Source organism: Hylaeus volcanicus, chromosome 4, assembly GCF_026283585.1.
Source record: "Hylaeus volcanicus isolate JK05 chromosome 4, UHH_iyHylVolc1.0_haploid, whole genome shotgun sequence".
NCBI classification, from domain to species: Eukaryota; Metazoa; Arthropoda; class Insecta; order Hymenoptera; family Colletidae; genus Hylaeus; species Hylaeus volcanicus.
In genome coordinates this window covers 14,055,624-14,070,888 of record NC_071979.1, presented here as the reverse complement: position 1 = coordinate 14,070,888, position 15,265 = coordinate 14,055,624, and the positions used below count along the sequence as shown (strand labels likewise).

Here is a 15,265-nt window from a genome sequence, read left to right as displayed (position 1 = left end):
TCGTGTTTTGATCGTGTTTCGGATAGTAGAGGAATTGCATCTAAACAGCAAAGATGCTTCTTTATTTCACCTGTTGAAGATAATTGCTCCATTGTCAGTTTACTAACGATTGAAATTCACACATTTCTTAGTTAGAGAATTAGAAAAGTGCATTCAAGATTAACGTTTCCAAGTATAGCATTCATAGATGTCGAGTGTTTACCCGTTGCAATTTTGGAATATTGATCATCCAATGAGAACTAAAGATTTGTGCTTCGGATTCGATTTAATATGGTAAAGTAAGTTTCAAAATTAATCGATTGTGAATTAGTATCAGCGAATAATATTATTGTATGTACGAAGTAACAAATTTTTCTGTCAGAGGAGATATGGATGATTGATTTTGGGCGCTTTTGTGATGTGGACTTTCATCTCAAGAGACGGTAAATTATTATTATTACTATTTACAATTCTTCTTTTGTATTCAATTAGCAAAATTAGCGAATACCGATTTTATTTGCATGAAATGTAATGATTCCAAATTTCTAAAGGATACATACAACAATTTTAATTAAGTACTCTGCGATTATTTATTTTATTTTAAGATTAATTTAATTTTGACTAAATTAATTTAAGTAGTGAAGTGCCATTATTGAACACTTTTATTTTCCATTATTGTAATTGATATCAATTTGTATTAATTTGAAATATAAATTAACAATCAGTTTATATATTAATTTTTATCCACTAGTTCCTTATTATTATGTAGATTATTGTATATCTTACTTAAATGAACTATTGAAATGGTTTCGATACTGTGTGCGATCAAGTGAATGAGACAATCTCCTTTCATTCATGTCATGAGTAGAGAATTAAACCTTTTTAAGGTAAGTATACTTTTATAAATTTTAATCTATTTATACTAAACAATTACATCTCATTTTGATATTTTCAAAGCAATAAATGTTCTTTAAATATTCTGTATAAATAAATACTACAATAAAACTTTCTCAAAATTAGCTACAAAGCTTGACAACATTTCATGAAACGATTTTATGCTATTAACTAAAAAAAACTTACTCAATTAAAATTAATCCAATAAAACCAATTTATGAAGTTTTGAAAAATTTGTATTTCATTTCAAATTTTATTTATCTTTCGATCATGAACTAGACACATTTATTAAATTTATCTTAAACCCATTCAGGCTAAATGAGACTAATTCATAATTCTTAGTTAGTTAATTAGTTAGTTAGTTATAGTTTATTCTCTTTGCGGAGTATTTATAATTCTTAGTTTCAGATAGAATTTAAATGAGTTAAATTATTCTATATTTTATTACATTGAAAATAACTCTACTATCTTGTTAATGTTTTTACTTGTAATAGAAATGCTTTTAATCTACAATAACTTTGTCAAAATTATACGATTGTTGTATAAGGTATTCCTTTATAGTTGTAAAACTAAAGGAAATATTTGAAACAATTACATTTTTATATTACTACCATTGATCGGAGTCTTAGGCACATGTCTTATACACAATACGTAACAAAATAAACTACAGGCAAAGCATTTGCTTGATATAGATGCAAAATCTATATATGTAGGTTGGACCAAATAACATATTAGGAGCTATTAATTATGGAACTCCTGAAGATATCTACTTTAACTTTGACTTTCTAACCTATAAGGAAGGAAAGTTTTGTAACAGAGAAATATTTCAACAGAATTGCATTATACATGTATGGATATCTGCTAACATTATTGCGTCTAAACAACTCAACGAATTTCAATAAATCTTTATATTTAAATTTTATTTTTTCATCGCAAAATCTAATTTAATTTTGTTTGATACCTACAGAACTCAAGTTGATTTTTTCAATTGGCGACCTACAACTTTTATTCCGAATTTATGTTCGTTAAATGACGTCCGAATTACGTTCATGCATTTAGTTTTGGATCCGAATACCAATCTAGACCTTGGGGAAATAAAATACATTTTTTGAAATAACAATCTCAATTTTTCATGAATATAATTGGGACCCCAAAAACAAATTTTAGTATATTTCAAATAACAATTTAAACAAGTTTTCGACTTGTGGGGTCAAAAACAACAATGTATAATAATTAAAAATAGGATCTTCAATTTGAAAAATTTATTTTGATTCCATAAGACCTAATCTGTCATGACCCAACACCAGAAACGTATTTGAAAAAAGTAACGTGTTCTATAAGATCTAAAGGGAGGTAGGTGATTCTTGTGATACATATTTCAGGCTGAAAGCATACTTTTGAAAATCTGAAAAAAAATATGATGAATTTTTTGAAACTTCCCGTATGAAGTATGCTTTTTTCCTAGTATTATTTTAGGATTGACGTCGAGAGGGGAGATAGGGGATACTTGATACGCTGCTGGTGTTCTCAGTGATACCACTTGTGCACGCGGTAAGATACCGTAGGGATTTTAGTGGGTAGATTCTGCTTAGAGCGGGATTACCATATCATAGAGTACAGATGCAGGAATCCCATACCTGCACCTAGGTCCCCCTAGGTCAGGGGAGTTTTAGGGCTTTTACAGGTCGCGCTTCTTTATTATCAACACCTTTAGTACCTGCTAATGAAATTTATATAAAGCATTAATTCTATGCTCTTTTACACATTGAATAAAAAAAATTATATTAAAGCATCCTGACAATATTTTTGTAGGGTGGATATGGTAACTATGAATTCTGAAAAATCGGCATGTTGCCAAAAGCCAAGCGAAAGCAGTGATATCGGAGGAACAGCAGATCAATTGAGAAATAGACATAATCAGACAATTCAATGTACTAATCAGAATGGGGAAACAATTGATAAATATCAAAGTAGTCTCACATATCACATCACTGCCTCGTGTGCCGAAGATACACCCAATTATCTTGTATTCCAGAAAGTAATTAAACTTTGTATTCAAAATAGCTTTGTATTCTGATTATCTACAAACCATTGAAATTGTTAAATAAACAATTTCTTTAATTTTTGTTTTATTAAGTACCATCTTACATGTATATATTTTAGATGGAAGCTATCGTAGAAAAAATGTCTGATGAAGTAACAGGTGTTCCAGTAAAAACAGTGAAGAGCTTTATGACAAAAACGCCTTCTGTCTTTACAGGTAAAATATTACAGAGAATGTATTCTTAACTGATTCATTTTTTAACATGTTCACTAGGGTATAGGATATAGATGTCCCATACCATTGTTTATTAAAAATTTTCAATTAAAGCTACCAAAATGAATGTAGTAATGAACAAATTCGTACAACAGTCTTTCTTATTTCAGGCGCAGACTTAGTGTCATGGATGATGAAAACCATGGCTGTAGATGATCAAGGTATAATAAAAATATTAAAAACCTAAGTAATATTGTATGAAAAAGAGTACTAAATTCGAACTAACCACATAACAACATCGTAGAGGCTCTTCATGTAGCACATCTTATGGCATCCCATGGATATTTTTTCCCTATCGATGACCACTGCCTTACTGTAAGAAATGATAATACCTTCTATAGGTTTCAAACACCATATTTTTGGCCATCTAATTGTTGGGAACCAGAAAATACTGATTATGGTATGAAAATATTCTTTACAAGAGTATTTAAAAGGAAACAGCTCCAATGTTTTGTTTAAGAAATTTATATTCAGTTTAAAACATTGCAGCAGTTTATTTATGCAAACGAACAATGCAAAACAAAACTCGTTTAGAATTAGCAGATTATGAGGCTGAAAATTTGGCCAAGTTACAGAAGATGTTTTCACGTAAATGGGAGATTATCTTTATGCAAGCTGAAGCACAAAGTAAAGTTGACAAAAAGAGAGATAAATTAGAAAGGAAAGTGTTAGATAGTCAAGAAAGAGCTTTCTGGGATGTTTATAGACCAATGGTAATAATTTTCATCTAGTTGTACCTACACCTCTCACATAAGGAAATTACTATTGTTGCAATATGTTTTAGCCTGGATGTGTTAATACTACAGAGTTGGATATTAAAAAAGCATGCCGTAGTTACAAACCAAGTTTAGAGGCAAGTAAAAAAGTACAAATAGGAGTAGCTAGTGGTAGAATTCCCTCACATTCAGGGTCAAATATGGTGTCATCCTTGGAAGTATTGCGTAAAGAGATTGAAATGTTAAATGCTAGATTAGATAGACCGAACGCTAAAGTATCAAAAGTTTCGGATGCGTAAGTAAACATTATTTAAATATTAAGCTAAATATTATTTTAAATATTACTATTTCATATATGATTGAAAACAAAGATTTTTAATGAATAACGGGAGATGTTAAAAATTATATAACTTATTCTTCAATATATTTCAACTATTCTAGTCTGATTGGATATTTTGAGCAGTATGTAGAGTATGATCCTTTTTTCATACAACCTGAATTCACGAATCCATGGATATCAGATAACTCTGAAATGTGGGAGCAAGAAAAATTAGCGTATGTATTTCTTTTTTATTTTGTGTATTTTACGCAATGAGTGGGTAATAAATTTAAGTTTACTTGAATAGAAAAGAAATATCAACAAGGAGAGTGAAAAGGTGGGCGTTCAGCCTTCAAGAATTGTTACAAGATCCTGTCGGTAGAGAGCAATTTATACGTTTTTTGGATAAAGAGTTTAGTGGTGAAAATCTGAAGTAAGTAAATTGTAACTTTACTGTACCCTAAGAATAATTATAAGCATATATTAGGAACCTGAAGTCGTCATTGATATGCATAGATTCTGGGAAGCTGTTCAAGAATTAAAAACTTTGCCACAGAAAGAAATACAGACTAAAATAAATGAGATTTGGTACGAGTATTTGGGCCCGGATGCTAGTTGTCCAATTAATGTCGATTCTCATTCTTTTGAAGTAACGAAGAAGAATTTGCAGAAAGCTGATCGATGGTGTTTCGACGTAGCAGCGGTATAAGTTCCAAACAACTTTCTGTTAAAATTAAAAAGACCGATATAAAGATATTCAAGTTAAATAGAAATATTTATATGATTAGAGTAGACAAATTTAATGTGCTAATGATAATATAGAAGGCTAAGAAATAATAACAATGAGAAGTGAATAATACAAAATTGTTCCGTGCTATTGTTAAATTTTAGGCACACGTATATCATCTGATGAAAAGCGATAGTTACTCGAGGTATCTACGTTCAGAAATGTATAAGGACTTTCTCAATGGCTCGAAAAAAAAGGTCAATATACCATTTACTATGAAATAGTATACCTGTACTATGAAGCGATAGCATTATAACCTATTACACTCCAATTGCAAAACTATAATTACGTTCACAATGATCATATTTATTATCTTACTAGTTATTTTGATCTATTATTATACTTTGATCTATAAACATTAATTTATGCACTATACACACATTTATTGGTGCACAAGCAGGTGGAATTACAAAACTATGTTATCATTATCATGATTATCATCGTCATCGCCATTATCATCATTATCATAGCATTACTCATGTAACTACATGTTCTTACATTATGACTTAGGGCTTGGAATTCGAAATTAAAAAAGGAGATATAGAACCAAAACAAACAAACCTTTATAAAAAGGTGTTTGAAGGAATACAAATCAAAAATTTTTATATAGATAAAAATTGACCTAGACGATTGCGTCACACTACTTTTTGGCGCATCATGTCGAGTATTACTCGGACAGAATTAGAGAAACTAATTTTCATAAGAAAGGCGTACACATGAGAAGAGGGATGGCGACAAATGTCAAGAAATTAAGCCATGTACCTAAATAATACGCAGAGGTGGCTCTTTGTTTCCCCAAGGAATCAAATTTCCAAGGGTACTCACGGCGGGAACCACGAGGAGGTTGACCACTTACTTGACTATGATTCCTTCAGAATTGATCTGGGATACTAGAACATAGTTCCGACACTTTATACGATCACTTAAAGAATCATAGCCCCTCCCGCCATCAAATAAAGGGGCACTCGATGATACTCGAGTCCCTCTCTTACATTTTCTCAGGATAGAGTGTTAAACGCATCAGCGGTACTCTTATTAGTCATTAATGCCATTCCGTCCCGGAATGTAATCAAGCTCGAAAGGGATCCTTTTCTTTCTTCGAGAAAATCTTCGAAAGACATTATATGAGATTCTCTGCACCGATTATACGGCGGTGCAAGACCTACCCACTAAAACCCCCATGGTGTTCTTCCACGTGTTTGATAGGGGAGGGACTTAAAAACATCAACGATAACTTGCAGTGCCCCCCCCCCCCCAAAAAAAAAAAAAAACTTTATTAATAGCCAGAGGCGAGGTCCACTGCAGGCTGTATATCCAGTACTACTTTCCTTTGTGATAGAAATCTTCAGAAAACTTCCTCAATTCTTTAGATAGGGTCGAAACGTGTATAGGATTCCCCGATCTGGAATATATGCCAGAACAGGACTTACCCACTGAACCCCCCTCTTTTTCACCCAGTAGTCATCCTCAGCATTCTTCGCTTCCATTATTTCCATTCCATCACAAGGACAGTATTTGAGACCACAAAGACAAGCCCTCTAGTATTGTGACGTAATCGTTCCTTTTAATTTTTAAACTTATTTTAAATTTAAACGACATCATGAAATAACTAAACAGTTGTGAAATACATTTTTTACTGTTACCAAATTCTGCAGGATTTCACAGTGATTATAGTACAATCTGAAGGTGGTGGCTTTTCATGCAAAAACGAATCGAAAATAAACAATAAAATTTATAATCTGCTATGCCAGCAACGTGGTAACAATTTGAATAATTACTCTAATACAATTAACCGTACTTGCAACGGTGATTGGAAGATAAATTTTCTGTCAGCATTATGACAAGGCAGTAAATAACAAAGCAATTATTGCACTGGCGTAGTCAGGGAGTAGACGTTTTCATCGTCATCGTCATGGTCATCAACATCGTAAATCATCATCATTACGTTTCATGAGATTTATCAATTATCGCTGGAAGTAATTAGAAATTTTCAGTTAGTTTACTTATCGATTAAATTGTTTCTTTTGTTGGATTATTTCAGACTTCGGTAAAAGGTATTCGTTCTATCGTGTCATTCAGCGGTCGAAGGGATACGGCCACCTAGTAAATCAATACTATATACATTTTTCGATTACGGAAATCATTCCAAATCTCGAATCGTATTTCCGTTCTCGCAGCGATTCGAAGAGGAACACTATTAATTTTATTACTGCAAGATTTATTCACTTTCGCAGAAGTAAGTATGCGAATACTGTTTACGTATAAATTCGACCGTGTTTCTTAATGTGTTTGTCTCTAGTTCTTTATTTCGTGCAATTTCAAAATATCGAATGAAAGTAAAATCATCTTCCGTTTATAAATAATTTGTTATACTCTGTGTATCATAATTATGGAAAATACATACTTTAAATCACGTATCAGTGTGATGCTTTTGTACATACTAGGAATACCTCCCATCGAAAACTCCATAAAGCAGCACATAGTCTTTGTAAAATTGATGTAACTAAATGATATAAGTAATTGACTGAGTAAAGTCGAAATAAAGTAGATACGGATTTAATTACAATGCCGTTTTTCATTTGGCCCAAAAACGGTTTTAAGGGTGGAAACACCACTTCGAAATAATTCTGATTATTTATTCTTTTGGTAATATCTCCGAAACCATAAGAGATATTTGAAACATTTTAAATACAAAATTTAATAGTTTTTAATATTCTGTAACACCGTAGAGTAAAAAAAACAAAAAAATTTATTTTTAACAATATTTTCCCCAGCATAATTTTAGTCGAGAAATTTGCCGACCCGACACAGTACAAAATGCGTATCTATATTGCACAGTAACCCACGTTGATAACAGATACTGTAAAATTGTTTAGACGAAAGTTGTTGGAAATTTTGTATTTAAAAATGCAAGAGATGGTGGTAGAGTGGAAGTATTTAGGTAGAGTAGAGGTCCACCCTGTTTAATGCTGAATTGCAGTCACCATTTTGAGGGTTTATGAAATATCGTTTCTCCAATTTTGTAAAAGTAAAAACTTTTCTATGACTTTTCGTAATGTCATTTTTAGAGATAAAGGGCATGAACACGAAAACAATTCAAAACGTAATTATGAATGATAACGATATATGTTATATATTTAAAGTTTGCTTATGTTACTTATGAAGTAGAACCCAGTTTTTAATCGTCTTTATTACAACGTTTCAACTTCAGATCCTTGCTAGCTACATAGAAAAATTTCGTTATCAGATAACCATATAGTATTTATGAAAATTCACTACTTTCTAGCTTTCGATTTATTAACAAAGACGACTGAAAACTTTATTTTGGATATTCCAAAACATGTATGTTCATCATGCCGATAATACTACAGAATATGAAATAAAATTGTATAATCTTATTAATTAATTACTTATGAGGTATTGTATCGTACTACCGGACTTAAAAGTACATGTGTATTCGGTGGAAGCTACATTGCGAATATAGTCGAGTAGTATGATATATGACAGTCTTATTTCATCTACTTAATACAGTAATTGATACTGATTATGTCACGAAAAAAAAAGAAAAGGTACTCTTTGATTCGGCGTTCTTTGTTTCTTAGCATTTTTTACTTACAACTTTCACGCGTCGCTTTGTTTACTATTATATTTCTTCCATCGATTATGCTACCCTTTCTGTGAGCCGTTCATTATGAAAGTGGCGAAAGTTCATTTGAAAAAAAAAATGATAATGATAAATAAGAACGTACATGTTAAAATCAATTTAACAGTAAACATTTAAATAAAATATCGATTCTAAAATAGAGCATACTGTTTTAATTTGTTATTAACCTGAAATTTGAAACGATGTTCCGTTTACATAAGCTAGACACTCGTGCAATTTACATAATTGACCATCTGATTTAGCATCTACTTATTGTCAAATGAAAGTTATTTTATTTAATTTTTGAAGTTACATGTCATTAATATTTTTTACCATTTTTGTTCATGCATAGTACAAACATTATACAATTTCAATAAAATTATATTTCATATCTTTTTGAGAGCATTTACGTCCTTGCATGTATATCCCCTGATTGTTCAATGGAATTCAACTAGCACTCAGATTCCACAAGTTACTTGTCTCCCTGCGTTAGAGGAAACATTGCTGGTTGTCCATACTTTTGAAATTCGTTACTTACGAAAATCCATTTCTGATCATCGAAAACATATTTCTCGTTAAACAACGATTATATATTTTCTTGTAACGCGTGACAAATTTACGTATCTACGATCACTAAAAGGATACACCGAGTTTATTTCTGTTTATCAATACTTTCGTAATGAACGTCTCATGTCGTAGTTTACAATACACACATTTTCATAATGTCACTATAGAATATGATTACCATTTGGTATTTCTTTCACTGAAACACCGAAAAGTGTTACTCCTGCCGTAAAGTATCGTATAATTTATGGCGACCTACTAATTATAAATGTACAGTATTTATTCGTTAAAAGTTCGATTTGATCTGCACGCAAAGAGCTCGATTTGGCCTATGCCCTGAGAGATCGGTTTAGCCTGCACGGTGGAAACTCGTTTCATTCCGTTTTCGTCATCAGGAAAAAATCATCATAACTTAGAAATATGTTTCCTTTACGTTAAGAGCTCACGCCGATCCCGAGCCGCGAGCTCTTAACGAATAAACGCTGCATGATCATTTGTAAAATTCTAATTTACATAAAAAGAAATATATATATATATATATATATAAAGCACGGTGTATAAAGGCATACAAAAAATTAACTGAGCAAATATTAAGACTAAAAAAATGTAACTAACTAATAATCATTACCGTAAAACACTCTTCTAACGTGTATGCAGTCGCATATACGCACATACTATACAGTAATAATAAGCGAAATTAACGTAGCGTTGATTTTTAAGCACCAAGAAATTGTCGAAAGCTGATTATATTATACCCATTAATACTTTGGCACAGTCGTGAAGTTTTCGAAAGCTCTCTATAAAAAAAGAGTAAACTCTTAATCTTATTCTTATCCTAAAATAACGCTATTATATTACTTATTCTTAAATGCAAAAAAGGCATGTTGCAGACGGATTTCACTTTAAGATACATACGTAATTGTGTCGAGTACTTGGCAGAATTATAAAATAAAACAAAAATTAAAAAAAAAATTAATAAGCATAGAAAATTGCTTTATAAGTTTTCTAGAAATTTTGCTCGGTTACATCGATAATTTTCATTTGTTAAAGATGTATCCTAGCGTGGAAGAGATCTTTAAACTGTTTTATTTCCGATATTTTAAATACATATTTGTTTAATGATTGTGTAAATTGTTTTAAAGAAATAACGTAAGAATCGATGACAGCGGAAATATGTACAAATCGATCTTTTGAAACTTTTACACTAGAATACCTTTTTAAAAGACAAAAAGTAAAAAACTATTTTGTCGTTTACACACGTCAATAAAAATTGTGTTTGTTGAACAATATGAATCATTTAATATTACTAAACCTTAATTATTCGCCCATTATTATCAAACAAAAACTAATTTGATACGATTTTTCATATATCTTGTGTTTCAATGTGGACGGCATATTTTAGGATTTGTTTAAAATCTATCAAAAAATCGTTTATAAAGTCACTTTAATAATATGTACGTACATATTGATTAATGTTACCACGAAGTATCGTGACAACGTATTCAGTAGTACTGCTGATTGCTAAAGGAAAACTATACATGACGATATCATAGTAATAATAATACTAAAATGATAAAAATACATAATGTCTATTTTCTCTAATGCAATCTACCTAACTTAACGACCATTTCACTGACAGGCCATTGCTCTCTGTATTATTATTTTCTTTACATCGTCTCTGCCTTTATCTTATTTAGCATGACACGCGGTCATTCATAATTACACAATAGTAAAAAAAATGAGTCCACTACGTACATTACTATTACTTTATAATATTATAATTACGTGTGATAATAAAAGTGTAATTATTTCATTTTCTAAATATTCTGGCAATCTGCTTTAAAAAAAAAGTACAGTAAGTACTTGGATAACATAATACTAGTAACGAGCTATTGTACTCCTTCAGATAAAAGGACTAATGTATAGAACGTCAATGGAAAACGAAATAATTGAAATAAACTAAAACTCATTGTCGATAGATAATTATAAATGCCACGTTAAGAGATTTAAAATACTTTGTAGTTTTTAAATGCGCTCAAATTTTCGCGAAACTGTAGCTAGTTCACGTGATAAGATGCACAATGTCCATTGGGGCACAGTGGTTATCATCGACCACTTGTATTTATAATTTACCACCACATATTTGCACTACTTTGTAAAAGTACCAACATTTCACGTGTTCTGCCACTTTTATTTCTCTTCCCCTAGTCAAAACTACTCGAATTCTATTAACACTAGTAGCAATATACCGTTATACGGACTCCAGATCCTTTTTATGGTTCCTTTTTATTAAGGGCACGGCTGCCCACAACGCGGTGCCAAGAATGAGTATAATGCCAAACGATAAAAATATTGGCTTATATGACCCTACGGATTCATATATGACGCCGCAAACAGGCGGACCAACCAGTTGGAGGACTCCGTTTACGAACAAGGATATTCCGTAGGACGAGCTGAGTTTCTCTGTGCCCAGCATGTCCGCCAGGATCACTGTCGTGATACCAATGTACATACCAGAGGACAATCCAAACAACGCACAGAAAAATGAGAGCATCGCGTAACTCTTCGCCATTGGCAGCAGCGCCAAAGCCAATCCGCTAGTTCCCAGCCCGCCAACAAAATAGTAATACTTTGGTACAAAGTCGATATCCGATAGCGAGGCGCCGCTGATCCTTCCGACCAAGTCAAGAGCGGAAACCACTGACAAAAGTAAAGCCGACGAGTGCCTATCGAAACCTTGGGAAATAGCATACGCTGGAAGGAGGATCATAAAGTTGGTATTGCTAATCGCTGAGGTAGAGTTTGAGATCAGGATTACCAAATAGATTGGATCTTTAAGTACGCTCAGGTCAAAGAAGTGTAATTTGTCTTCTGGCTTTGTCTTCAGCTCTCCAGACATCGATTTCACCGATGATAAGTCGTTCAAACTACTCTTAGAGCTTGCAAGGGCTTTTTCATCTTTGTTTTGTTTATTCAATTCAAAACTTCTGTTCTTATTGGCTGTTGCGTTAGTTTCTGATGTATGACTGCCACGCCGTAGTATGATAGCGTTCTGATAATGTAGACCGTTTCCCTTGTTCTTGTTGGAATTTTCATCATTTGCATCTTCCTTTTCTTCCTTTTCTTCCTTTTCTTCCTTTTCTTCCTTTTCTTCCTTTTCATCCTTTTCATCCTTTTCATCCTTTTCATCCTTTTCATCCTTTCGATCCCCGAGTGTCTCTTCGTTCTTGTTTTCTATACATTGATCCACTTTTGGGTCGTCCGTCATATGGAGGTTTTCGTCGGCACAGTTTTCTTCCTTCTTCGACTTGGCGTCGTTACTTTCGGTAGTGGATGCTGTGTTCTCGAGGAGTTCCGACAGAATCTCCAGTTGCTTAGTTTTAGTGCTGTCCTCCGTGTCTTTGGCATCCTGTGACATTACACTGAGCTTTGTCGAGTTATCTGTCTCTTTTTTTTTATTAATGTCTGACTCGTCCATAGTCAATGCCTTGTTATCGATTCCTCCTTCTACTGGGACGGCGATCATGTGTTGTTCCACTGGATGGTACAACATGCCACAGACTAACGTGTTTAGCGTAATTCCACCCATTATCAGGACCGCACCTCTAAAAGAAATTTATATTTATCTTAGGAAAGTTGTAATTCGTGTTGATTACAAGTATTTATATTTGTTAAAGTATAATTGTTAGTATAGCGTACATTGAACGTGGATTAGCTAGGTAAGATTGATGATACTTGAATTCTAGCGAGATCTAGCCACTGGCGTTTACAGCTACCTCGTTAATTTGGAAACAAAGCTACCACCCTAGTGAATTAGCTTAACTAAAGCAACGTAAACTTCAAGATCCTTTGTCACAACGACTTGTTAAGGAGTTACATAGTATGATACTACAGATGGCTTTTAATGGGAAATTAGAATTTATAAAATGTGTAGTATGGTCGAATTACCTGTATCCAAAACAGTCAAGGAGATATTGTAAAAACGGAGGTAGTACGATAGTCCCAATGGCGCTGCCAGAGATGCACAGACCGTTGGCGAATCCTCGAAGTCTCTGGAAGTACGCAGTCACGATGTACACCGTCGGTGGAAACGTTAGGCCAGCTCCGATTCCAACCATTAAGCCGTAACTGGATTTACAAAATAAATATTGTTTCATTATGTATGTCCATGGTTATTGTTTGGAGGAATCAATGCTATTTTATGTAGAGAGTGAAGCCTAACACATCATTTGGAAGAAACTACCACATACATTAGACATTGTTCCTGTCATTTACACTAGACATTACAGTACTATCAATGATGTAAAAATCCCTGTCCCATTACTGCATATAGTATCTATAAGTAGTGGATATATACTGTGTAAATGGATTGGTCAAATTTCCAATTGGTTCCAATTTGCCAATGCAATTATTGAGATTCTACAGTAGTGATATTTTAAAAGCAGTTCTGAAGTCCAAAATTAATAGTGTCATACCTAACATATAAGTAGGAAACCGAGTTGGCAAAGTAACTTGACATCATCCCACAAGCTGCAAATGCTCCACCAATGATGGTCACCGTTCTGTAGGAGTATCTGTTGGACAGTATAGCTGATAGAGGGCCTACGAAACAAGTCTCTGTTAAATTTCTTTCCTTTGTGAGAGAATGACTGCAATTTAAATGATAATACTTTTTACTTGTTTACGATACTTCTATATCTACTAGTATTAAGTTATTCTATTATGCATAGTATACTGTATAAGTCGAATTCATTTTATAATTAATACGTGTACTTTTGTTACAAATATAACTTTCATTGAAACTGTAAGATGACATACATTATTAATTACTTAAAAGTACTGATCAAACTTTTACTCCTTTAAGAAAGGCGCACATAACAAGTAAACAAATACGCTTGAATAGTATCCTTGGAACTTACAGATCTATGTTTAGACTGAATTATTTACCTAAAGAATTGTACAGGAAGTAACATAAAGCTGTCATCCACGAGGCAGCAGTGGAGGATGCTTTGAAAACGTGAAGGAATTCAACAAATAGGACTCCAAACGACTTCACTGTTCCAGGGATAAGAAAGTTTACAACAAGTGCAGAGGTGAGGACGACCCATCCCCATCCTCCGTCCGGCGGTACCAATTTCGTTTTTTCAGCTTTTGCCCTCATGTTGTCTGAGTGCGACGAGGAACACTTGGCAAAGTAAATCTGAAAACATTGCAATAAGAAAAATGTAAAAACAACTTTCAAAAATAATGTAATCAAAGGAAAGAGTTACATCTAAACCATTGTTATATAAAAAAAATATACGTTAAATTATGTCTGCGTGATTCATTGGCATCATGACAAATTTAGCTTATTATATTTTTGGTTTGCCTTGAATTTTTAATTAGGCCCTGGATAATCTTCTAAACAAGTCTTAAACACAAATGCCGATGGTCCGTTTCTCGTTTAAAATCATTCTCTCTAGATGATCGCTATTACGGTCTACTTCCCAAGTATTCGATCTCAAACTTGAAATAGAAGAATGTTCGAACAAAGGCGAAGCATGATTACTGCTCGAGCCTTACCAAGTCTAACTAAGAATAAGAGTTCTGGCACGAAACGCACCAACGTGCACGGCGTATCGAGGAAAATCTTATCTTATGAATAAATCATTAGTTGACTACAAAGAGGAAAAAAAGTAATTGAAACTATGATTGATGTGTCTAGAATATTATGCTCAGTTCCCTGTAACTGAGAAAGCTAATTACAGGACGCTGGAAATAGCAAAAACATGTACAGGATGCCTGATTTGAAGAACGTATTATTTCGTTTGAAATTATTTTGCTCTGCGTCAGACGTTTGCTTTTTCTAGCTTTTATAATTGATGCGACATTGAATTATGACGAATTTATTATACTACCTAGCGATATGGTGGAGGCAACAGGTACGTGCTAATTCAAGTGCTTGACACATTTCTAGGAGCTTAGTCTGGACACTTGTGGATTTGATAGGTCTTGTACCAGGGAAGTCCAAACTAAGCTCACAGAGCACTGAATTATGACAAATGTA

General features: G+C 33.0%; 2 protein-coding genes across 10 annotated transcripts in view; one reads left to right on the top strand and one right to left on the bottom strand.

The window, feature by feature from the left end:
* The first annotated feature begins 2 nt into the window (after nucleotides 1–2).
* Nucleotides 3–7,427, top strand: LOC128875659 (regulator of G-protein signaling 7). 4 transcript variants are annotated; one of them, XM_054121443.1, is made up of 14 exons: nucleotides 5–278; nucleotides 362–422; nucleotides 749–866; nucleotides 2,686–2,911; nucleotides 3,037–3,133; nucleotides 3,301–3,351; nucleotides 3,435–3,590; nucleotides 3,680–3,903; nucleotides 3,975–4,201; nucleotides 4,348–4,461; nucleotides 4,533–4,658; nucleotides 4,742–4,928; nucleotides 5,117–5,209; nucleotides 7,054–7,427. In XM_054121443.1, exons 4-14 carry the CDS (start codon nucleotides 2,693–2,695, stop codon nucleotides 7,114–7,116), a joined length of 1,557 nt encoding a protein of 518 aa, XP_053977418.1. In that variant the 5' UTR covers nucleotides 5–278; nucleotides 362–422; nucleotides 749–866; nucleotides 2,686–2,692; the 3' UTR covers nucleotides 7,117–7,427. The 4 variants fall into 4 exon arrangements, with proteins under 4 accessions (XP_053977417.1, XP_053977416.1, XP_053977418.1 ...); XM_054121442.1 differs by lacking the exon at nucleotides 749–866 and having other exon boundaries at nucleotides 3–278; nucleotides 3,683–3,903; XM_054121441.1 differs by lacking the exon at nucleotides 749–866 and having other exon boundaries at nucleotides 4–273.
* Nucleotides 7,428–7,560: 133 nt separating this feature from the next.
* The window catches only part of LOC128875656 (monocarboxylate transporter 13-like), a 16,700-nt gene continuing 8,995 nt past the window's right edge, over nucleotides 7,561–15,265 (bottom strand). For 3 of the 6 annotated variants that reach the window (XM_054121432.1, XM_054121435.1, XM_054121436.1), the window contains exons 2-5: nucleotides 14,167–14,419; nucleotides 13,695–13,821; nucleotides 13,168–13,347; nucleotides 7,561–12,824 (exon numbers count right to left, since the gene is read on the bottom strand). In XM_054121432.1, coding sequence (XP_053977407.1) covers nucleotides 11,471–12,824; nucleotides 13,168–13,347; nucleotides 13,695–13,821; nucleotides 14,167–14,380 — 1,875 coding nt within the window. In that variant the 5' untranslated portion in view covers nucleotides 14,381–14,419 and the 3' untranslated portion in view covers nucleotides 7,561–11,470. The other 3 variants (XM_054121437.1, XM_054121434.1, XM_054121433.1) reach the window with 3 other exon arrangements.

Bases quoted from the DNA above. Each gene is read 5' to 3' on its own strand.
- LOC128875659 (XM_054121441.1), top strand. From the start codon at position 373: ATGATTGATTTTGGGCGCTTTTGTGATGTGGACTTTCATCTCAAGAGA. The intron at 3,591-3,679 runs GTATGAAAATAT...AAAACATTGCAG, and splicing joins ACCAGAAAATACTGATTATG to CAGTTTATTTATGCAAACGA. The intron at 4,659-4,741 runs GTAAGTAAATTG...TGATATGCATAG, and splicing joins TTTAGTGGTGAAAATCTGAA to ATTCTGGGAAGCTGTTCAAG.